Source organism: Cuculus canorus, chromosome 4 (genome assembly GCF_017976375.1).
Source record: "Cuculus canorus isolate bCucCan1 chromosome 4, bCucCan1.pri, whole genome shotgun sequence".
Classification (NCBI taxonomy): Eukaryota; Metazoa; Chordata; class Aves; order Cuculiformes; family Cuculidae; genus Cuculus; species Cuculus canorus.
The window spans coordinates 73,669,993-73,695,466 of NC_071404.1; the positions used below are offsets into that span (position 1 = coordinate 73,669,993).

Here is a 25,474-nt window from a genome sequence, read left to right on the forward strand (position 1 = left end):
AAATCAGCGCAAGTGTTTCCTGAAAAGTGGTGCACTTTTGGGGATGTGCCAAAATACCTCTTGGCATGTGGCCTAAAACAACCAGCAAAAACCCTTTTTGTTATTTTATAGTTAAATTTCACTTACCAGTGATGGAAAGAGGTAACTGTCATTTAATAGCATTAGGATTTCAAGAATATTTAATACGATTTCTGCTGATCTCAATGGAAGCAAAGTTAAGCTTAACTTTTAAAAAATTCAATCCATTTTTAACAAATCAACTCGATTAAAAACGTATGCAAATATTTCCTGTCAAACAAAATTTCCTGAGCGTTACCTCATAAATAACAACTTACCTTTTTCTTTTTCTTTTAGATAAGCAGACACCAAGTCATGCAGAAACATAATCAATTCAGCATCCATCGTTACACAAATGTGGTCTGTAAATTCAGTGACTACACTGCATTCCACCTTTGGCTTAGCACTTGTATCTACAGTCAGATAAAACCAGTATTAATACACTTCTGATTAATACACTATTAATTACACACAGAAATACAAAGATTTTGACTACAAATGATTCAAAAATTGCATTGTTGTTACTGAAGCAGAGAATCAAAAGAAAGCACCGCTATTAACATCTGTGTTTAGCAGCCTCAGCAATTTAACAGTTCTCTCATCAAAGTAACTTGGGATATCTTTAAAAAGATGTTGAAAATAAAGAAATACTATCATGTAGCACCTTGATCATTCTCAGTGTGGAAAGTCAACCTAGAGCTGCATCATGAGCTTGTGCTGTGCTGTGCATTAATGATTAAAATCATTAATAATAAGCAAAATATGCTATCAGCTTCTCTTACTGGCTAAAATCATTCATTAAATGATTAAAATCATTAATGAATGATTTTAGCCAGTAAGAGAAGCTGATAGCATATTTTGCTTATCTGGCTATTAAAAAAAGCCAAGGTTGACTTCTCTAGCAATATTATCAAGGATCAGGTATGGAGTAAAACCACAGCTTAGCAAAAATAAACATCTGCATTGTCTTATACCTGCAGAAGTCTAATTTCTCACCAGTTTCCATTGCAGATTGAAGATAACAATTCAATAGCAATTCCTATACCACATTTCCTTTTCCAGAAGGACTCTTCTCTTCTTATTAAAATTAAGAAAACCACCTCCCCCAAATCCAGCTGCAATGCTCATACTCATTTCTCGTAATTTTTTCTACAGTGATCAGATGAGATCTTCACTCTTTCATCAGAATTCCCTCTGCATTTTCTCCCTTCTTGCAGATCTGCAGTCATTTTTAGATCAAATCCTCTTATCAGCAATGCCTTTGTCTTTAGCTCTTCATTTGTAAGAAATAGCTTTGGATCAAGGTAAAACAAATGACGTTTACTGCACCTTGTAATGAAGGTTCTTGGGGCTCTTGAACGTGAATAGATTTAAAATCCAGCTGCATCCTTGGCAATGCGAAGATGGTTTCAGTTTCATGGTTGTAACTGGAGCCTCCTCTGAAGCCACTTAGTAAGCTTGAGCTTTTCACCGTTGTGCTGCTCTCTGGGTTATTAGCATCAACGTTTCGAAGCAGGTTTAACTCTACAAGGACAATGGGAAATTCCTGAATTCAGTAATCTTTATTAAAAAACAGTTCTGTCTGCACGGAAGATGACAAATTTTCACAAAATTTAATAGTGGCAATGTCATACACTAAAATAAATCTCCAATGTATGTCAATACTCAAGAATATTGCCAAGCCAGACGGTATTCCAGAATCATTTGGCCAACAACCTCGGAGACACAGTGTGAATGTTTGGGTTGTCCTATGGAAGAACAGGAGCTGGACTCAATGATCCTTGTGGGTCCCTTCCAACTAAGGGCATTCTATGAGTCTGTGATGTCTCATAACATGGAGAAGGAAGGAAACGGGCGTTGGTACCGTAACATCTAAGCATTCTAGGAATCTTTGTTAGCTTTTTGGAAGCTTTGAGTACAAATTTTATTCACCTGACCACCCTATCACAATTCTGTTCTCAAAAAAGAGCTTTCGGGTAAGTGAGATACAGACCGCATGGGTTCAGAGAATGCCTACGTTTGAAAATATGGTAGTGCTTAAAATGAAAAGAAATGTTTCTGATGGATACGAGTGATACCTAAATTCACTGAGGCAACATTGCTGTCAGGAAACACTGTTGACCAGGGATCCAACTCTGTCACGAGACTTCTACCACAGCACACATGCAACATAATGTGAATTAGTTTTCAGTTGTTAAAATTGTGACAACACAGAAAGTTGAGCAAGGTTACTATTTCATTGTAAAACTACTTTTGTACGATGATTAAGATTATAGCCTTTATCCTGCTCCCAGCAGCATGGCCACAGAAGGGAAAAAAATCATATGTTGTTGTTTATATACTTAAACATTGCAGATGTAGTGAAACAGGGGTAGGTGAAAACATTTAGCACATAGCACCTCTGTGAACATCAACCACTACATCCTTCTGTGTCTTTCAAAAGGAATCAATATTGGTATAGTGTATCAATAATTTATGTAATCTGCTCATTGTTGTGCCATATCCTGCTATGGACCCTTTCACAGAAACTCTATTGATATCATCTGATTCCACACTTTGTGGATGAAACAGCGATGTATGTATTTTGAGATTTCTTTAACATTATCTTAAAACTTCTCTTTTCCAATTAACAGCGAATTAAAGACATGATTCAAGATGCCTGCAAGCAGCTAAGTGTTGAAAAGCTTTAGGCAGATGAGTAATTCTGTAGTGTCTGTCATAAGCAGTGACAGAAGCCTAAAATATATTCTTATTTCAACTTAATCCATAAATCCTCCATACACAGTGAAACTGTGAACTATATCCTCATGTTACAAGATCACAACTGGACAAAGACGTGAAACAAGAAACAGATCTTTGTTTATAGCGCAAGTTGAAAAGACTAGAACTAGTGCAGTGCCGGATATGTAACTGTCCCATAAGCTAACAGAACCTTTAGGCTTTACTGCACAATTTGGAAAAGGACTGAGCTCAGTGCCACTTCCAGCTGCTCAGCGTATTGCTGTGCTTCATTCCACAGTTCACCATATGATTCTCAAGGAGAAACAAAGTTCCATTATTTCAAATTCCCTGAGAATTTGAAATTTAGCAGGTTTTAAATAGCACAATTTACACTGCCCGGCAAGCCGACCGATCCCAAAACTTAATGAATACGAATCCAACCTTCATTCCTTGTGGCTGTAACATAATTGAACCACTCTTTCACGCTGGCAACTCCATGCGGGGGGTTCTCATGGCGGCGTCTTGTTATCTTTGTGATTGTTGCCATAGGGCTTTCAAGGGCTCCACAAGGCTTGGTGACCATGGTGTTATGGCCCAGATGAAAGTCCAGGGTTTGCACAATATATGTGGAGTGTTCACTGGTACCTGCATGGAAAATGTGGGTAGGGTGAGGTGAAGGAGACAAGAAAAATGGAAAAAGCAGCTTGGTAGCAACAGCAGCAGGAATTCTTCTCTCTCCTCAAATCACACAGGTATTTAATATGAATAATTAGTAAGCCAGTGGCATTAAAAACTGGTATAAAGCTTGCAAACAACAGAAAAATTGAATCCTCAGGAGCTATGAACAGTAAAAATGTATCAGTATGAGGACAAATATAAGCAATAATACTATCAAAATTCATCACACAGAATAAAGGACTACATAAACCAGACATACAATTATCAAGGCAGGCAATCCACTCTGTATGCACATTATCAGGGGCATATCTAGGATATTTGAAAATGTACTTTGCGTTATTCCACAGATAAAGCAAATTGTAGTAAAGATGGACTAGGAACAGATTATTATTTTAGGTAAGTGCTATATTTTCGGGAAGTAATCCTGATTCAGACTTAGATAAAATAAGTTTTTCTTTGTCAACGTTTTACATATCACTGCATTCTAAACATTCATTTAAATGAAGTTAGAGGAGTGAAGAAATGGTTTAAATTACCATCTTCCCAAACTTTCTGGGCTTCTGTCCAAAATGCAATATTGGGCTCTTCAAGGTGAAATAAAGCCCAAGATTTTGAGCGGAAATTAGGTCCATGAAAACAAGCCAGCGTCATATGGTTTCCATGCAGGCTCATGGATCCTCCAAATTGCATTCCATCTTCTGGCAATGGCATCTGAAATAAGGATATGTGGCACCCAGAGACCACTTTCAAAACTCCTGGCCAATGGCGATGATGGGCTGCATCCAAAACTAGGAAGTAAACACGCAACAGCAACAACAAACTTTAGGAAAGAAAAAGATACGGAAAAGATTGCTGCCATATTTCTATTCTTCATAAAATATGGAATTATGAGTGAAATTTTCCAATCTATTGATGCCGTTTCATTTTTGTGACCTAAAGAGGTTGTAGCTTCAGAGTACCAGAACAAGGACACCTGGAAATCTATGATTCATTGTGTTCAGATGAATTATAGTTTCAACTCATGATTAACAGAAAGTAAGAATAACATCATACTTCCACCGCTACACAAAGTGGAAATGTTTTTTATGAAACAGACTTTGAAATAGGCTTTGAAAACCATTTCAACTGTACTGAAGTAGTTTAAAAACTGCAAAAAGATTTTTTTTTTGTTTTAACAGAACCCCATATTTTTAACTAAAACCCAAAACCTCATAGAATGGTTTGGGTTGGAAAAGACCTTAAAGATCATCCAGTTAGAAACCCCTGCCATGGGCAGGGACACCTCCCACTGAACCAAGTTGCTTAAGGCCCCATCCAACCTGGCCTTCAATCTACTCCCAGTTTAGCCGGGTACTCAAGATATTTGCATTCTTCATTGAAAGGTCATTGCCATCCCAAACTTACAAAGAAAATGTACTGAAGAAACTATGTCAAGTCAAATAGACGTACTTGCACGTATAAAGTTGCTCAGATAAATTGTTGCAATTAAAACATCCTACTTGGGAAGTTTTTGTACCACTTACATTGCTCATGTGAGCTTCTCTCTACGTTGTTGGCCATTGTCTTGGGAGGGAGATAAGGAACAGGTCCCCAGGTGGACAAAGCCCGCTTGCTTGTATCAAACTGCTGAGTAAAGAACTCCTGGAGTTTCATTCCTATTTTTATTAAGTCTGGTGTAGTCGATCTTGAAATCATCACTTGGAAGATATCCCATTTCAAGTCTCCATGGACAAATATCTCACTAGATATTAAAAGTACAAAGAACATTAGCATTTAATCTATTTCCTACTGATAATAAAAAAACTCATGAACTCTGTGCATTCTAGCAAACATTTTTGGTTAGCAATACTGGACATAGAAGTAGTATTTGGCCTTATTAAACATTATATGTTTTAGACACAGGAAGCGGTACTACCTTTTATCAGACATGCTTGAGTCCAAAGCGTTATACAGATTAATTTTCCATTCATCCTGTAGTTTAAGATCAGCATTACTGAAGATTCCCATCAGGATACTGGACCCCATATAGTCAACTCGTGCTTCAGTAGAACCCATGGTAATTTGAATTTTATGACTGGGCTGTTGGTTTGGGTGTTCAGAAATATGAGCTGAAATAGAACCAAAGCAACATAGAAATATACTGTTAAAGATATGAAAGCCTATTTTTTTTTCCAGTGATATCACCCTTATGCCATCCATGTGATGCAGAGGGACTGAGAAAGCACTGGTTTCTTCCAGAGCATGGGCAGGCCATGACTCTGCTGTAGAGCCAGAACACCCAGCCTCTTTCCAAAGCCAGTTTTACACTTCCCATACCATAAGCACTTGTGAAATTCTTTGAGGAGCTGAAATGCTGTCAAGTCTTTTCAGTTGCCATCTGCCCAGACAGTGAAGCGGGCTGGAGGGTTGCACAACTATCTGGTGCAATTTTAGAGTGACTCTGAGACTGAATCAGTCCCTGATCAGGAGTCTCTCCCTCCAGTCCAAAGGGTGTTTCATAGTCAGAATGCACAAGTAAGATATTAAAGTTTCTACACAGTAGCAGGTTCACAAAGTGAGATAATCTGTATATTCCTTAGTTTTTCAATTTGATTTTTCTGTACTAATACCAGGTAGCTTTCCAACTTACCCACCATCTCCAGGGTATTAACATCTATGGTACCTCCAACAACTCCCCCTCTGGAGTCCAACTGGGATCTCCCCAAGCCAACGGACATGCTAATCTCCCGATCTCTGCTGCTACCCACAGAGAGACGACCCTGGCTTTTCAAACCACTGGTGGTCCACCTAGAACAGAGGTGAAAATGGACACCAATTTTCCAGGCTGTCAAAAGAGAAACTAAAAATTATTTACTGGAAAGCAGTAAATAATGCAGTTTACTTCAGGATTAAGCATCTCCCAGTATTCATGAGGGGCTTCACAGTTCAAAACTGAACAAGCTAGGATTTTAAAGCAAGAAAACAAAAGGCTGTGGGGAGATTGGGGTTTAGCCCCAAAACAACACTTTCCGTGGAAACAGGCTTGATCCTGTTTTATACTTACGTAGTATTGCCCATTACATTGCTCATATTCATTTGAACGTTTAATTGTTTTAGGTTCATAGCAAATACAACCAGTGTTTCCCACGGTGTTCCTTGCTGGCTTCCAGCTTTATTTGACTTATTAAACGGAGTTGATGTTTTAGAGAGAGTATCTAAACAGAAAAAGTAGACAAAAATGTAAGATATTACACATGCTGGGAAAAAGTGACAGAATACACGTGTTGTACCTATTACAAAAGGACAAAAGAATACGTATTTAAGGAGTGCCACAAAACTATGAATGAGGATAAGTAAGAACTACAGGATTCGCAACATATGTTGCTTTAATTGTCATAGAAATTGATTTGCTTTACACATTTAGTTTACATATTTATTTTTACTAATATCTTCAGGAGAAAAGAAAATTTGCAGTCAGTCATGCAAGACTTTAAAAATACCAGTGTACTCAGAAAATGAGCTATTAGTATTTGAATATTCAGTTATTTGCATAGTTCCAAGGCAGAATTTCAAGTCTTAGGATTATCCTTGCTCTTCAGGGCCTTTTGAATAGGGCCTTGGGCAGCTTGATCCAGTGGGAGGCATCCTTGCCCATGGCAGGGGGTTTGGAACTAGATGATATTTAAGGACCCTTCCAATCCAAACCATTCTATGATTCTATGATTCTCACAAAAATCCTGGCAATACTTCTATAAGTCTGTGCAAAATTGCATTTCCTATGAACGAGCCACACTCCATCAGCCACAAATCCTTCTCCAACTGTGTCTTTTCCTAAAACCTGTTCATAAACATCTTGCTTGCTTACTAAATAGACAAAATACTGTCCTTTCCTTTTTCACACGTGTTTTTTCTAGAGTAAAATAAGCACCATACTTTCTAAATCACCTCTCTGTATCTATTGCCATAAATATTCCTCACGGCCACTGCTATAAGACAATAAAATAATGTTTGTAGTAATAGAAATTAAAAGTTATTTTATTTCTTGTACAAAACCTAACCTTATTTAGACCTCTTAGGAGTCCAAAGTCTCAAGTGAAATAACTGACCTCACCTGTGAGCTGTGATACTGACCTGCTGCTAAGATGTGGTTAATTGCTTGGATAACAATAGAGAGCCAAAATGATGATGATGCAATTGTATTAAGCTGGAGAATTCATCTAACTCCAGCTAAACAGCTCCTGCTCTAGTAAAAGAAACTGCAACTGCAGAGAAAGCACTCTAACAAACCAGATTTTGATTCGTTTTTTCCTTTCTCCAAGCCACTGACTCTCCTACTCCAAGCACTGTGGGAAAGAATATTTTATGGTTGCTTTCTACAAAGCAGTAACAACACCTTTTTTCCATACAACTGATGGAAATACTTGTAAAACTAAACAAATCATTGCCTACTAACCTCTCTGAGGCACTGAAGAGTCAGAGACACTCCTGGATCTTGTCACAGCTGGAGACTTTAAGCTGTGAGTTGCGGTCCCAGGCGACATACTGCTGCTGGCATTATGTTCGCTGAAAACATTAGGTGACTGTGCCATGTGTGTAAATGAAGCAGACTGGCAGGGCTGCTCCCACGTCCTACAGTACGCTTTCCGTGATGATTCAGGAGACAGATGCTGGCTTACCCCTTCAATTGAATCTGGCGTTCCAGGACCTGATGCTACTGGAAAAAAAGCGGCATGTGAGAAGCAGAACAACTATTTCAGTTTTGCTGAACAATATCCTCCCACATAGTAAGAAGTACTTGCAGTGTGTCAAAATATATTTCAATTATCAAGGTTTCCTACTATCTTCAAATAAGATAAAATAAGTTCTTCAAATAATTCAGTGACATACTTTAGAAATTTTCCATTTCTTCTTCTTAGGATTTTCTGTTAAGCTTATTAGAGTGACTGCACGTGGCGTAAATGATAATACATATATATCTGAAGTGACTGCATATGGAGTAAACTACAATACCTTTATATTCAGTCATGCAGACAATACACAGGTAACAGTTGTTTATAAGACTCCTATTACAACCCCTTGGGCAAAAATATTTTTCTTGCTAAGAAGCAGTGTCTTACCTGGCAGATTTATTGTCTGATCCCCTAGGAAAAGCCGTCTAGCAATGCTTCTCCGGTACCAAGCCCTTGGGAAGGCTAGAATCTCACTGAGTCGTCGCATATCATATTTAAAAGAAGCAGATCCTATATCACAGACAGCTGACAAATTAAAGAAACATACACACACAACTGTAAATTTTCAGTAGTAACAGATTGTGGCAACCAAATCTATTTAATAGATGTTCAACGTAGTAAAATACTTCTTTACTCAGCAGTATTGCCTCTGCTGTAATGAAAAGAGTTATTAAAGCCTGCAGCTTTCCTGAGGCATCGCCATTTCTGCAAACAGAGAACACATTAGCATTACCTGTTCCATCTCATTGCAGTTAATGTAGTCACGTATTACCCCACTGCAGTCATACAGAGTTCTGGGGTTCTCAAGAAATAGGGTTACATCTGAAGGGCATAGATACTGCTTAGCAAACACCACTACCGAAAGACTCTAATCCCTCAGGTACAAAGTTAATATATACCATGGGATTCTGTCTCTGAAGAAAAACATACTTATGCCACTAGATGGGAAATAACCACTCTCTTTTGCATACTAAGACAATATATTAAAGTTATGTACTAAGATTACTACTATCTAATTACTTAGAATCCTGCTGATAATACTTGACAAGTATCTGCAATGCAACGTAAATGACAGGTAACTTAAAGTTGACTAAAACCAAACAATTTAGGCTTTATCTCTGTTGTGCGTTGGCCCCAGCTAAAAGCCAAATGCCCACCGAGCTCTTCACTCATTCAAGTCTCCTGTGGGAGAGGGAGAAAACAAAAGGAAGGCAAGATTCGTGGATTGAGGTAGCAACGGTTTAATAGGGAAAGCCAAAGCTGTGCATGCAAGTGAAGAAAAAACATATATATTATATTCACTGCTTCCCACTTGAAGACAGATGTTCAGCTGTTTGCTGGGAAGCACAGCCTTGCCACGCCTAACAGCTGCTTGGGAAGACAAACACCATAACTACCAGCATTCCCCCTTCCTCCTCCTTTCCCTGAGCTTTCATCATGGAGCACAACATCACATGCTGGGGAATATCCCCTTGATCAGCTTGGGTCAGTTGTCCTGGCTGCATCCCTTCCCAGACAGAGTGGGAAAGAGAGAAGGCCTTGACACCGTGCCAGCGCTGTTCAGCAATAGCCAAAACACTGGTGTGTTATCAACACTGTTATCAATATAAGTTCAAAGCACAGCACTGTACAGGCTGCTCTGAGGACAGGCTGAGAGAGTTAGGGGTGTTCAGCCCGGACAAGAGAAGGCTCCAGGGAGACCTTACAGCAGCCTTCCAGTACCTGAAGGGGCTACAAGAAAGCTGGGGAGAGACTGTTTACAAATGCTTGTAGTAATAGGATGAGGGGGAACGGCTTTAAATTGGAGAGGGGAAGATTGAGACTAGACATAAGGAGGAAATTCTTCACAGTGAGGGTGGTGAGGCACTGGCCCAGGTTGCCCAGGGAAGCTGTGGCTGCCCCATCCCTGGAGGTGTTCAAGGCCAGGTTGGATGGGCCTTGGAGCAGTCTGGTCTGGTGGGAGGTGTCCTGCCCATGGCAGAGGGGTGGAATTGCATAATCTTTAGGTCCTTTTCAACTCATACCATTCCATGATTCTATGAAGAAACTTAACTCCATCCTAGCCAGAGCCAATACAATCTCAAAATACTGAAGGCCCACGTTGTCACATGGACTGATGTCGGAGATGGGTGTGAGCCAGCCCACTTAGTTACATTAAATGAATCAGGAGGCTAAAAAGTTGCATCTGCTAATAGGTACACTACAAGTACCATTGAAATTTAATGTATCAATCCCTACTTCACTCAAAAAGAGCAAAAGAGTTTACTACACACTACAAGTAGATGGCTGTCAGATAACAGCTACAAACGCTGCTGAGAGTAAAGTCAATCACTGGAACCGCGATTCTCTAATTCACTTACTAGATGGGATTAAAATGAAACAAGCATTTACCAGATATGTTTATCAGTGTAGTGTCTATCTTGCTGGTGGCTTTGTTTGCAGACTGACTCTCGAAAAAGGAGGAACCTCCTGTACGCCTTATTCGCGACAGGCTGACTTTCACAAACTCAAGGTTAATGCTCAAAGAATCCTTCCGGCCAGTGACCGAAGTTGGTTCCTCATCCACGTTACCTAGAAACAGAAAGGAAAAAGTTTAATCTTCCATCACCTTTTCAAATCTTCAGTTCAGGAAAACCACGCTAAACTTGAACAATGCTGATGAAAGCAGACAAAAGCTAGTTCTATACCTAAGGCTCCTGATCCAGGGGTGAGAACAGTTACAGCAGATTTTTGTTTGCCAGCTCCATATGGATGGAAGACGTAAAGCGAAAAGTCGGACATGCAGGCGGTAAAGCTCAGGCCTGAAGAGCTGCTACTCGAAGTAGTCAAGTCTGACTGACTGCTGCTGTGCCGCGTTCTGCCCAGTGGGCTGCCCAGTCCGGGGGAGGAACCTAAAGTCAAGGGTTTTTTTGGAAAAGTTAGTTTGAGTATGAAAACATTTTCAAATGTGAAATAATACTTACTGTTAACAGCAATATTAAAAAGATCAAATGCACATCAAATTATGCCCTTGTAGCAGCAATGTATTTTAATATTCTGTGTATTGATGCTAGCCTTCTATAAGGGATAACTGAAGTCCCTTAACCAGTGCAAGAAAAACTCCAGTATACCGTATCTGTGCAAGCTTTTACAGGAAACTGATACAATACAGAATCAGAGAATTGTTTGGTTGGAAAAGACCTTTGAGATCAAGTCCAACCATACCTGTCCACTACTAAATCAGATCCCTGAGCACTTCATCTACCTGTCTTTTAAACACCTCCAGGGAAGGTGACTCCTCACTGGGCAGCCCGTCCCAGTGCCTGAGAACCCTACTGACCTCACTAGTACATAAATGTCTAGCCTTAAGGTGTGCCAAAGCTTACCTTCTGCTCTAATTTGAGACAGCAGAACACGGTATTTATTTATGCTACAAGCTGCAAATAGTGTATAAACACGCATATACATATTACCTGGTGCTCCAGATTTACTAACTGAATTCTTTGAGCCACTCTGTGAAGTATTGCCACCAACTGATACATTTTCTGATGGGTATGTTGTGCCCAATGTTTCCAGTTCTCCTCGGTTTGAAGAGAAAACAAGATCCAGGGAAGGCAACTTTAGCATACATTCAACTCTTGATACTGGCAAGCAACTGAACTTGATTTGAGAGGGCTGAAAGAAAATGGAGCATTCAATGAACACCTAGGAAATACTAAAACCATCCCCACTGTGATCTGTGTCAAAGGATTTCTAAAGCCCCAGTGCTATTTTTTTTTTATTTTTTATTTATTTTCTAAATTTAAGCAACTCACAATCAGTTCAGATCGGTTTTGGAATGAGTAAGGTAACTGTACACAAGTTTATGCAGGCACAGTAATTTCAGGGAATCTCTCTGACACCAGGGCTATTATTTGGAACCAGTATTTAGAAGACAAACAGCAATTGTGGATGGCAGCAGAGGACACACATGTCCCTCTCTCTTCCTCTTCCCAAAGTTAATTCATAGCTTCACTCATCTCCCACAAGAACTATGGAGAATCACTTGACTCTTGAGCTGATGCTGAAAGCCTCAGCTCCCTTCAACATGTTCTTGGCCAGACGAGTTCACAGTAAACACTGAGAGAATGTTGCGATTCATTTTCCTATGTTTAGATGTATATTAAAAAAGCGTTCTTTAGAATATGTTGTTCAATTTGGGAACGTAATCGAGTTTATACCAGGAAAACCATTGTTTAAGCAAAGTGCAGGAATATAATACCAACATTTAGATCATGCGTAAGTGCTCTGAATCACATTGTGGTAGCACTTTTCTCTCACAGATACATCAACTATTAAGCAGTACGAACATGCTTCGTAGATGACTGCGCATTCCTTCACTTTCTACATTTTTCCGTTTTCGTTTTGTTGTGGATATGAATACTATTTATGAAGATATTTTGAAAAAGAGTCCAAAAGAGACGAGGAAAAGGCAATGATTCAAATGCTCAGAACTTCTGTGACTTCTCAAAATAGCTCATTTCTGTTGGCCTCCATGGGACTAAAATATATCGGAACTTCTGCAAGAAATTCTATTTTATCATCACAGTAGACATGAGCATCTCGGAAAGGACACTTGAAAATACTTTTTGTTTTTTAAAAAGCAAACTTAGAAGCATGGATTGTCTCAAAGACTGTTATTGGAGTTACTTACTGTACTTAATGTTGAGTTAAAACCTCACCTGAACTCGTACATAAACCACCACATCTACAGGGAAGGATGAATATGCTGATGTCGAGGATGATACTAATGATGTTGTGGACTCTTCTAAAGGATCCTGTATTTCAAATTGTCCCATGTCTTCATCCTGTGAACTGACAGCTTTTAACAAGCAAAAGGACTCATTAGAAAGTGGGATTTAAAGGGAAGAGCAGCTCGATGCCACCAGAAAGCAACAAAGAACAAGCGTAGAGTACTAAATACACAACTTACCTGTGTAATTCCTTTCAATGGGTGTAATCGGAATGGTTTCAAGAGCTTTCTCTAGGAAGTCCAATAAGCATGGGCTAATCACCATTTCCTCTGGCAATGACTGGAGTGCAACCCACGCGTACAGTTTAGCAGTTTTCACTCCACCACTTCCTTTCCCTTTGGCTGCAACATTGAAATGATAAATTTGTCTAACGTAATACCACTCACAGTAACTGATAAACATTAGAAGGTAACTTAACAGCCGTTTCCTCTAACTCTCTGTATCATCAGCTGAAAAGGCATAAATCAGATCAGTTAGAAAAAGAAAAACCATAAGTTTTCACTAAGAAAACTGTGCCAAACCAGCTGCTCAATTGCAAATCCATTGTGCGTGTCCTTGACCAAAGGCTCTTATGTCTTGTCATCACTTCGTTTTGTAAAAAAATAGCACTGAAGTCAGACACACACAATTCTCCAAACACACAGTGCAAAGTAACCACAGCTGACTGGAAATGGAAGTGGAATTAGGAAAAATAAATAAGGGAGCCTAGGAAGAATGTCAGTTTAAACTGAGCAAATACATCAAAGAATTAAAACTGTAAATGGCAAGCGCTGATATATTTATGAGTGAATAACTGACGATTCTAAACCAGCATTTTTAAAAGCCTAGAGCTAGCCAGGGTGTTAACTACTTAAAAGATTGATGTCTTCTAAGTTTGTAGCACCTGGATCCATGCTCACCAAAATATACACGTGCACAGAAGGTATTAGTACCAGCGCAATATCTGTCTCTGTAAGAGACATCTATTAGAATGAACAGAGATAAATTAACATATTGATATCAAATTCTTCAAGAAAAAGATAAATATTAACTGAACTACTAAAGCAGAGCCTAAAAATCCTTTTATTTGCTAAAAAAAAGCCCAAGCACTGAATTTTCATACTATGCAAACTATACTGCCTTGCGCCTCTGACTATATTGCTGTATCTTGCTCTTACGGGAGACCGAAGACAATACGACAAGGTAGGTTTCTTTCCAGAAGAAGAGTAATATTAAAAAAAAGTATATAAACAATAATAAATATGTTTCAAAACTAATAGGTATTTATAAAAATACAATATTTGAAGAAATAAAGTAATTGCAATCCCTAGTTTTGGGAGACATTTATATCATCATACAAGCACAATTTCTGTAAGGCCCTTGCCAAATGTAGAGGTTACAGACATGAAAAAAACCCAAGACTCAGTAACTTGACATGACATGTAAAAATTAAATGGCAAATATTGGAAAGAGGATAGGAAAATACAGTTTAAAATTGAAAAGAAGTTGTATCAACCAAGATTACACAGTATTCAGTAGTTTTAAAGAGGATGGGCATTTAAAAGAGGAAGAGCTAATGGGTCAACAGGATAATTGAGGAAGGTGTCTCCACTTCACTGTTCTCTCCCAGCATCTTCATTGGTTTTATTAAAAAAACAAAACCACAAAAAAAATCCCACACAATTTTTCCAGTTAGTAATTTTGCCTATTCATCAAATTTGGACTACATCTTGGCTTTGTTTTTAAAGCAAAGTTCAAATGCCAAAGGAGAGAAGAGTGAATGTCTCGGAGGGTGGAGGTGCAATCTACATATCTCTAGATCTGACAGTTCTGATTTAACAGATTCCTGCTTGAAAACAGGAATTGCTGGAGAGAAAACTTTAAGTATTAGAAATAATGTTATTTGAAATCATGGTTAAGGGCCTACAACAATTGAGGACACAAATCTAGTGTTTTGATTAACACAAATACATCTAAACAGCTGCTTCAGTACCACAAGAAGCAACCCAGTTCCAGAAAGCAATCATTTACGTGTTATTGATGTGGCAGAAGGCACTTAGAAGCTGAAAGTATTCTTGGAATAGTGTAATGTCTGGAAGAAAAGACTCATCAGAATAGTTTTTCTTGGATTATGAAGAATAAAGCTGTCAGGATTCACTTTTCAGATACTTAATACAGATACTTTCCAGTAATAAGCATTACTTTGTTAAAAGAAAAGAGGAAGAAAGCAGTGACAGCCCGTCACCGAGATATGGTGACTACAACCGCAATAGTACTGAGGCTGGTTTGGCAAGAGATTTCTAAAAATACAGCTTTACGAAGTGCATTTGTGCTTCTGGGATCAGATTTCTGCAGCCAAAGTTAAAAACTTGCAGGCAGATCTAAAGCTAGTAGATTGCACAAAGGAAAGTTTTATATCCATGATAGTTTTAGAAGATTATTGTCTATAAGTACCTGATGGGATGGGTGGGGGTTGGGGAGGAAGTAAGGTGTTAGTCTTGCTGTGGATAGTGCTAGATAGAGAAGGAGATGTGGCAGTGTCTTTCATACCATACAGCTTGGACTCTTTGGAAAGGGTTCTTGGCAAAGAGGATCCTCGAGAAGTATTTGGCGATTCAGTCTTTAAAGTCTTAGAGTTGTAGTGCAACTGGGAAGTAAAGAAAGAACAATTTACTTCATACAAGTAGCTCAATTTCTATATCGTAGTTTCGTGTCAATCTTTCCCTTTTATTTATTTTTCCATCTTTTTTTCTGGCATTATTTGCAAAAATATCATTATAAATCATAGTATCATAGAATCACAGAGTGGTTTGGGTTGGAAGGGACCTTAAAACCCCTCCAGTTCCAACCCCCTGCCATGGGCAGAGACACCTCCCACTGGACCAGGCTGCCCAAGGCCCCATCCAACCTGGCCTTGAACACCTCCAGGGATGGGGCAGCCACAGCTTCTCTGGGCAACCTGTGCCAGGGCCTCACCACCCTCAGTGTGAAGAATTTCCTCCTCATGTGTAATCTAAACCTGCCCCTCTCCAATCTAAAGCTGTTCCCCCTCGTCCTATCAGTACATGCCTTATTAAAAAGTCCCTCCCCAGGCATTACATTCCAATTCATGTTCTACAGATAGAGCCAGTGCACATAAAGCTCTAAAACCTTTGCACAAAAAAAAATAACTAAATTAATAGACCATAAAAAAGTATCAAGGAAACACAGAGGAACAGAGGAAATGAACTATTTAGGAACACTGCCTAAAGATTGCTCCTCCACTCCGTTAAGTTGTACACATCCTGCATCACCATCTATTTGTTCCTATCCACATGGCTTGCTTTCTGTCTTAGTGCATGGTGGAACATTGCTGAACACCCACATACAGGAAGTTGCATAAAAAAATAAAAATAATAAAATATTCAAAGAGTTCAGAGCTCCTCCATTTGCATAATATACTCTCAATGAAACCCAAGAACCTAACAAAAGCTGTAGAGAATGTTTAGGTATTCCTAAATTTGACTACAAGCAACAGGCAGGACCGGAGGCATAACTGTTATACCTAAAGGTAACGCTAAATGCACACACAGATTCCTTCTTCCACATCCAAAGACAAGAAAAGCCAGGCTGTTTCAAATGAAGAGCATTTGATTTATGGCATTGCCTCAACTGAACTGCATGAAGTTTCTATGCAGTAGCGACTTATTTTTCTTGTTCTTAGTCCACAGGATTTCAAATCACAAATACAACATTTCTGTTCAGAGCTTTTCTTACTAGGATATAGACACAGTCATTAAAAAAAACAAGGGAGTTGTACAGTTTAGCAGTGTTTGACAGAACATTGTCTTAAAAAAGTAGTTTATATGCCAAGCCTCTGACCTCTGTAATAAGCAATACAGAAGACACGGTAAGAAAGCTTAATGTGTTAGTGGGCCAACTACTAAGCTGTTCCTCCCATGAATTACAGACATTGAATAGACCTTCCTTCATTTAAGAAGAGCATACAATATAGATTACCTGTCAGAGAAGAAAATTTCCAGAACAACTGACTAATTTTTGACACCAAAATGTTAATGGAACTGATTTCGTTGTGGAATATCACATAGCAACCTGATCCAGCAGGAGGTGTCCCTGCCCATGGCAGGGGGTTGGAACTGGATGGGCTTTAATGTTCCTTCCAACTCAAATCATTCTATGATTCTATGATTATGGAGCCTCATTTCACACAGCTCCGCGTTTAATAGTACATACAAACTTTTGGGATCCCTCCCCTAAAGAAAATAAGGGTAAAAGCATCTCTCAGTTTTCAATGCAGTATTACAGAAATCATTATTCCTATTTTAGCATTATCAGCGTAACTGAATAAAGACTTTGTCGAGATGCTCTGCACACAGGAACTTGTACCTACTGTAACAATGTACTCGCTTTGAAATCATGTTTGAGCAGAGAGACAAAGCAAGTGTTTCCCTACTGAGTTATAGACTCCTTTTACCTTTACATCCACTCCAGGAATATAAAACACTGTTGTTTCCACGTCACTAGATTTTGTCTGTAGAGATGATGGCACTTTCTTGCCAGCAAGTAAATGAGTAGTAGACGCATAATTAGTTTGAAATTTCTTCTTCTTTGAAGGAGACTCTTGATCCAAACTTCTGGAACTCCGATCATAACTCCTAAAATAAATTCATTGCATGTTATTAAATCAAGTTTAATACTCATATTAATAAAAGTATATTTTCTAGTAGTTAAAAAAATCAGAGATGCCTAAATCCAAATTTGTAGTTATCCACTATATAAGGCAGCATTTCAATCTCTGCTTCACTCCTCACTTTCCAAGACCTCTACTCCTTTTCTGTCTGCCCATTCTGGTTTCACCATTTTCATGATATAATTATTTCAGGCATTAAAATCTACACAATTATTGTTAGGTCATTGGAGATAAACATCTCAGTGCTCAGTACTCTTTCAGTCAAGTTTATCAACATGTTCTGTAAAGAGTCTTTGATATGCAGAAAACACTTCACAATTCTCCATCTCTGCTGTAAAGCCTGCCTTCATAGAAACTCTTAATAGATTCTTTTTTCCTTCTGTATCAATTCTTAGAAAAAAGTGTCTTAGAAAGACAGAAACCAAACTGCTTTCTCGTTACAGATCTTCTTGGATACCTCTTGGTAAGAAAAGGTATTTCTCATTTGTTCCTATTCCCTACAATCACAGTTAAAGCAAGTAAATCTCGTTTCCTTATACTATACTTAAGAATGATCTCTGTTTCCACATAAGTTTCTTAAAATTACAATATTATTAATAACATACGAAATTTTAAAAAGTAATGTAAAGGTGCCATTAAATCCCCAAATGACAAACACATGAAAAAAAGAGAGAATTTAAAAACCAAGGATGAGATCAACCCCATTAAGATCAGAAGTAAAGCACTTCTGTCACCTCAGATGATAATAATAATTTTTTTAAAAAAGCATTTTATTAAGAAACATAATATCCGCAATGCTTTTACACTCAGGAAGTAATGGGAGCCCTCAGGGACCACAAGAAAACACAACAGTAGTGCACTGTTAGTCAAACCATTATGTGGATTCACAAAGTTGTAAAGTTACTTCTTTGGAGACCGAAAAAAAAAAAAAAATCCAAGTGTTTGGAAAGTTTAACATTTTGCTTATGAATGATAAAACATGATTTAAAAAATAGAAGAGAGGCAGTTCTTGATTCTGGCTAAACAAACAGCTCCCCGTGTCATACTCAGCCATGACAATTGCAGCTTAAAGTGATTCTCTGGCATAGCGAAAATTACTAAGAACAAAGTGAGGGTAACAACCTAATCCATTACATTTATGCTTTTCAAGCAGCTCAGCGCTTAAGAATCATTAGATATTGTGCATATGGTCATAACTTAAGTGATGGAAATATAAGATGGGCTTAACAGCTAAACCAGAATAAAGAACTCATACCTTGCACTTAATAAAGCAACTGAGTAACACATTTCTTACCTTCGCAAACTGATATCATCGTGTTCTTGCTGAAGCATTGTAGGGTGCAGCACACATTTTCCACAGTCGATTTCAACCCGGATATCAAGCTCAAAGTCAATATTTCTTTCTGTGGTGGTGCCAGTCACGCTTCTGTTGGCCGGTGTGGTTGGCCAGCGCTCAGTGAACAGCTGGTGGACGGCAGCAAAGCCGCTTGCTTTCTTGCGAGAGGTGCTCCTGCATGGGCACAATTGTGGGTCAGGGATTAGCATGACACTCATGGAGGCATTCTTAGACTACGGCCGCATTCAGTGAATAATCTTTTAAGAACTTACCTGGAAAATGCGTTATCTGGCACACAGCAATACAGCAATCCACCTGCCATTAACATATTAAGTATCCTTTCCTAGTACAGGGTGTCCCATGGGCAGGGACACCTCCCACTGGATCCGGTTGCTCCAAGCCCCATCCAACCTGGCCTTGAACACTTCCAGGGATGGGGCAGCCACAACTTCCCTGGGCAATCTCTGCCAGTACCTCACCATCCTCCCAGAAAAACATTTCTTCCTAATATCTAATCTCAATCTCCCCTCTTTCAGCTTAAAACCATTCCCGCTCGTCCTGTCCCTGCACTCCAAGATCAAGAGCCCCTCCCAGCTTCTCTGTAACCCTCTTTAAGTACTGGAAGTCGCTGTAGGGTCTCCCCAAAACCCTCTCTTCCCTAGGCTGAACAACCCCAATTCTCTCAGCCTGTCCTGATACAGGAACTAAGCCTTTCTTAAATTCTCAGTCAAGAAAAAGATGTATCCAATAGCTTTCATATTTGTAAACATTTACATTATTACATGCACTTTGTGGAGATTCAATCACTGGATAGAAGTGAAAGTTATGCTATATTTGACAAAACTGTCATTTGGTCCCACTAAAACCTCAAAAAACTCACTTTCAAAATTCTTTTACTCTGTTCCAAGCCCTGCAATTTCTAACAATTGCCTTCTTTTCAGATCAGAATCTCTCCTTCCCTGACAATTACCTCTGACAAACACAAATTCCCCTCCCTTCCACACAAACACTTGAGGTAAAATTCAGTCCTTCATCGGTAACAGATTTGGTACCTTTAAAGTCAATATTTCAAGTGCATTTCCTTCATTTCTGTGTTCTTCCTTAGGGCTGTTACTTACGGTGGTTTCCTGTGAAAATATGTCCGCTCTCTTTCATGGTCATCCTCCTTCTCAGAGTCGTCACTGCTTGACGATAAGCTGTCATCTCGGCGTCCTTCTTCAGGCTGGAAGGGAATGCCGGGTGAGAAGACTACCGGAGTTTTGGGTGAACCAAATACCGAGTATGAGCCTTCACTAGTAGACGAGCAATGGGAGGGACCATCAACAGTTACAGACAAAAGGTCCATTTCTGTCTCCTCTGGAAACTGATTGTAAAAAAGACAAAAAGATATTAAATTTCCACAAATACCGTTTCTGTCGTGAATGCATTAGATAGCTCTGGAAAGAAAAAAGCAAGAGTGCTATGAGAAACTCCCACTCCCAAGTTCTTCGTAATAGAGACAACAGGTGTAGAAATTGCAAGACATTATGAAAAAGAAAGAAATGAAAGCTTGGTGGGGAGATGTTTGCCATTGCCATTGCCCCGTGATTGAGCCGAGTCTGTTAGCTGAACACGTAACATGCTCTGATCAATTCACACAATCAGAAGGAACGGAAACTTTTCATATCCATTTAAAAAAACATATGAAAGAAAAGAACAAAAGACAGCAAAAATCATCGTGAACCCTGCCGTGAGGCACGCAGCAGCGTTAGTGAGGCGCACATGCAGAACGCTAACACAGAATGTACGGCATCAGTTTGTAGTTCGGGGCTGCGCTTGGGCACACGTGCACAAAACCAAACTCTAACACAAAAACTTCGGGCCGAATTTCCAAAGGGGGCCTCATCTTTGTCACGTAAAGCACGCCACAAGCACCAAACAAGCAATTTTTCAACGTTAACTTCTTAAAATGCTGTGAAAAATATCTAGAGGTGGTAACTTAACCCCAGCACAACCTACACTGCTGTACGTCACTACAGAGCTGTTACTACAGAGCTGCACAGTCACATAAAATTCAGACTCAAGCTCTACTGAAGAACTGACTTTATGATGTCGGCAAGAGTTTTTTTCTTTTAAATATTCAGCATTTGATAGCTCCAAGTGTTGGATAGTGTTTTGCTATGCCAACAAAACTTAAGCTAACTGGGCTTACATATACAATCAACAAGAAAAGGTAGGATGGCTTTTAAATGTGAACACACTTCAATGTGCAAAGCACATTTCTGTGTTTCATTTCCACCTCTCTCTGAGAAATAGGAATTTATGTCTTGGCAGCATGAGGTGAGTTCGCAGGGAGAAAGTATGTTACTATCTCTTGAGTTTAGTTGGTTGGTTGGGTTTGCTTTGCTTTTACTGGTTTGTTTTGGGTTTTTTTATTTGTTTTTTTATTTTAAACTAAAAAAATAATCTTTACTGTTTCCTCTTAAAGCAGTAGAAAAACTCCATCATTTGTTCTCTGGGTATTAAGTATTTGGCATATTCGCTACTCATTGTTATTTGAAAATGTCTTAATCCACCTTAAATATAAGAATTCCAACAGGAATAAAAGTGAGAGAAGAGGGCCTCCCACCTAGCAAATTATTTCATACTGGTGTAGATACCTGCAGTCTTGGAACACAAAGTCACTGATGAAAGCAAAAAACCCCAAATCCTCTTCCAAAGCACATTTTACAACTTAGATCATTTTATATCAGCCTTGTTCTGTCTTCAAACAGAATTCCAATAATTTATTTTGCAAACCTGGCAAGTTTTAGGTCTGCATAAGGGTGTAGAAGCACTCTGTAAATCATAGACTCACGGAATCACTAGGTTGGAAAAGACCTTAATGGTCATCAGCTCCAACCAAACCTGTCTACCGCTAAATTACATCCCAAAGAACTCATATACCCGCCTTTTCAACACCTCCGGGGATGGGGACGCACTGACAATCAATTATGTCCTTTTGCTTGCTTTCCATATTCAGATATTTTTCAATTTAATATACATTCTGTTTAGCTGAGTGCAGAAGAGATGAAACATTGATAAGCAGCTCCCTGAGAGATAAATTAGTTCTCTGGCAAAGAATACTTGTTTCTTCTCAGAAATACCTGAAAATACCCTTCCCCTGGACAGCTGGATTGTTGTGCAATCCCCAAAGCTGTTTTATTCAACTTAATAAGAAGTGAAAAAAATATATGGATTAAAACAATTGCAATTATCTCAGCCATGCAAAACCAACATAATAAGAACATTTAAAAAATGAGAAAACATAGCAACAAACAAAACTAAAGATTCAACAATCCATTTCAAATACACAATAGGATGTACCTGTAGGCCTACAGCAAACTAACACCCATTTCTAAAACTCTAAATATACTCAAACACAAAAAATAATAGATGATTTTTTGCACACTTCTGATGTAAAAATCAGAAACAATTGTATTACTACTGTGTCAGCCTAAAAAAAACATTATTTTCGTTAATGATTCAAATAATTTCCATTAATTTTGGCTAAGAAAGCAAAGAACATCTGTTTTCCACGACAATATTTTTTCCAAAACCACATTTGAGGCACATACTACCAAAACCAGACATACAAAGACATACAAAAGATTCAGGTCTGCCTAGGTATACATATCTCATGAACTTGTGACCCAATGGCACAGGAAATACAATTATATAGCAAATAAAGTAATTCTTACAGAATCTTGTATGTTGAAGGTTACTCTTGGCCCAGGAGATGCAGCATCTACACGGATATCTGGGAGGTCTTCACTGTCTCCTAGCCGAGAGCTGGAAGTAAAACCAAAACACAAGAGCTTGTTGAGTCTTACGACAGGATTTTAGGTTCATGTATAAGGCAATAAAAACCTACAGTCTGTACTTACAATTTTGTTATGGAAGAAAGTATAAAATGATAATTGAAGCACTTAGAGTACACATAAAGGAAAAAGGTGAGGGAGAAGGAAAGGGAAGGAAACTACACATCACTTGGCCAGTTGCGAGCCAATCTCTGCTTGTTTCTTTAAGCAAGTTTTCCAATCCTGAGCCAACATGCAGAAATTATAGAGAAATAAACTATTTGTGATCTGCTACATGGGGCATAATGCAAGTTGGCACTTTATGTAGTCTGTGATGGAACTGAAATGAATTACTTGGCCTTCCAGTATATGTATATAACTTTACATTCACAATTAAAGTGTTCATTAAGTTTATCAGAACTTAGTCTTTTTTTGTAGAGCAATAGAAAAGCCTCATCATCTTTTCCATACAATTGCTGGTTCTTTTCCGATAACTTTGTGAAAAGGTAAATTGAAAATGGTTTTCATCTAACAGATCTTGAACTAGAACCTTCATGCCTTCCACACTTGCTGTGCTTTAATTATCAAAAATACTAATTAATTCAGAAGAAAGACTTGGGCAGCATGAAAAATTCACTTTAGAGTACTTATAAAGCTGGTTTTATGCTGAAATAGCTGTCTGGTTTATTTATAAATTTCCATTCACTTCTACAGAAGCATTCAAATTTGAAGCAAATTTCTAATAAGTATTTCTGTTCTCATAAAAACCCTCCTATTTAACTCCTTTTAATTTTCAAATCTTTTCTATTTGATATATAATAATGCAGCACATTTTTAATTCCAAACTTTGAATGCTTCAGCTGAATCTTCAGAACTAATAGATTCAAACACATGTATTCTAAAACCAAAGCAAACACTTGGCTAGAAGGAATCGCCATACAATTACACTTTGCTCAGCAGTCATTAAGTGATGAAACAATAGCAGTACGTGTTATACAGGTGAAGAGATTAAAAGAAAACTATCATTCACAAATCTCCTTTCCTTCTTCTCATCACAACACCCCTTTTCTTAAGGCAGATGATTGCAAATCAAGTGTAGAAATGGAAATGATTATATGCAGTTTTTCCCTGTATACGTTACTTCAGTATGTCTTGAAAGCAGGATTTGTAAATTTGTCATAGAAGTGGAAACTTCTTTTCAAAGAGATGTTTGAAGAGAAATTTTAAACAAAGGTGAAAAGTTGCTTTTAGAATACACCTTTCTTCCAAAATAACCTTCTCTCCTACCCAGTTCAATCACAGACAGCTGCTGCCTACAGCAAAAGGACTCTTAGGGCCGAAGTCCAGAATTTCCTCAGTCACATGCACTGTTGCTGCTTTCACAGAACTCGAATTCCCAGCTCTTACCTTGCTCTGTCCATCCTTTTCAGAGGTGGTCTGCCTGATGCTGAAATACTCTTAGATCGGCTATAGCTGGGTTTGTAGCTAAGACCCCATTTGTCTTTCAAGGAGGCAGCCTAAACCAAAAATAATTACATGCAGTAACTGAGAACACACAGAAAAACCCTGGCAAGCTAAAATTCTAATTTACACAGGTGTGCCAGTAAAGTAAAAAGACTTTTTTTTTGTTCCATAATAGCTAAAACGCAACTCTTAAAAGCATTTGCCAGCATCTTCATCTTGTCTCGGGATACGCGTCGACTTTTCATACTTGCTGGAATTGGTAATATCCTGTTACCAGGAGAAAAGTATCCCCAAAGCTAATAATTTGACAGTCATCTTTCCGCAGTAGCCCTACAGTAACAGGAGAACATGAGCTAAAATGAGAGCAGTTGAGAGAGAGCTGTGAACAGATTACTATTTGACAGATCTTTTCCTATTAATCAAGCATCAGACTTGGAGCTCATGTAGTAGGACATGCTGAAAATAAGGTTTGCCAGGTTATTTATCAAGGTCTGGCACCACAGTCATGTTTGTCGATTACCAGTAAAACTGCTTGGGTTTTGTCCAGTTTCTTTTAGCGCCTATGCTTGGTAGCTTGTTTATATTTTTACATCTCCTAACTCTGCAAATACACTGTTTATTTATATTTAGAACACACTTATAGAAAGCACATGTGCCAAGTGGAATACAATCAGTATCTTAACATTTGCCCAGGTAGTTAACGTGCTCGTCTCTGCATTCGTCAGTCCAGTAAGGAATCAATTTAAAATCTTAGAGAAAGAGTAAATGACATCTTCAAATATACGTTTTCTGACTATTTTCTGTGTGTGCAAATAAACCCTTTTACATTACAGTATCTGTGAAACTGCAATTTTCCTATCACCGCTATTATAATGAAGAAAAGCCTTCTCTGCCCACTCCTAAAGGTAAAGAGGTTGTTGAACTATTTGATACTTTTAGCCTTCCTTTCCCATTACTAACATTTTCTTAGATTTAATCAACACGCAGAAACGAAATACGCAACACACGTGCTATGGTATTTTCAAAGTAACTTGATACTGCTCACCCTCATACTGGATCTACGTAGCTTCTTCCGAACATCCCGGCGGATATCATTCACGGCCACCGACTCCAGCTGCTGATACCGCTGAATTTCTTGATTTATAGTTCCTTCACTCGCACCTAATTTTCTGAAGATAAATCATGGTTGAGTTACAAACAGGTGATGTGATTTTTACCATTTCAAAATCCGTTCCAAAGATGTTCTGCTT

The 25,474-nt window shown here is 38.6% G+C and overlaps 1 protein-coding gene across 9 annotated transcripts in view; it reads right to left on the reverse strand.

Annotated features, from left to right (window-relative positions):
* BLTP1 (bridge-like lipid transfer protein family member 1) overlaps nt 1-25,474 on the reverse strand; it is a 123,201-nt gene that overhangs the window by 3,786 nt on the left and 93,941 nt on the right. For 4 of the 9 annotated variants that reach the window (XM_054064923.1, XM_054064924.1, XM_054064928.1 and 1 more), the window contains 23 exons: nt 25,270-25,393; nt 24,168-24,277; nt 22,662-22,752; nt 22,068-22,130; nt 20,061-20,305; nt 18,901-19,116; nt 17,391-17,571; nt 15,371-15,563; nt 13,117-13,278; nt 12,866-13,005; nt 11,618-11,819; nt 10,853-11,056; nt 10,557-10,736; nt 8,553-8,690; nt 7,889-8,149; nt 6,500-6,650; nt 6,086-6,243; nt 5,372-5,564; nt 4,980-5,197; nt 3,993-4,244; nt 3,220-3,423; nt 1,387-1,581; nt 336-470 (listed from right to left, as the gene is read on the reverse strand). In XM_054064923.1, the coding sequence (XP_053920898.1) occupies nt 336-470; nt 1,387-1,581; nt 3,220-3,423; nt 3,993-4,244; nt 4,980-5,197; nt 5,372-5,564; nt 6,086-6,243; nt 6,500-6,650; nt 7,889-8,149; nt 8,553-8,690; nt 10,557-10,736; nt 10,853-11,056; nt 11,618-11,819; nt 12,866-13,005; nt 13,117-13,278; nt 15,371-15,563; nt 17,391-17,571; nt 18,901-19,116; nt 20,061-20,305; nt 22,068-22,130; nt 22,662-22,752; nt 24,168-24,277; nt 25,270-25,393 (4,016 nt within the window). The remainder of the gene's footprint in view (nt 1-335; nt 471-1,386; nt 1,582-3,219; nt 3,424-3,992; nt 4,245-4,979; nt 5,198-5,371; nt 5,565-6,085; nt 6,244-6,499; nt 6,651-7,888; nt 8,150-8,552; nt 8,691-10,556; nt 10,737-10,852; nt 11,057-11,617; nt 11,820-12,865; nt 13,006-13,116; nt 13,279-15,370; nt 15,564-17,390; nt 17,572-18,900; nt 19,117-20,060; nt 20,306-22,067; nt 22,131-22,661; nt 22,753-24,167; nt 24,278-25,269; nt 25,394-25,474) is intronic. The other 5 variants (XM_054064926.1, XM_054064922.1, XM_054064930.1 and 2 more) reach the window with 5 other exon arrangements.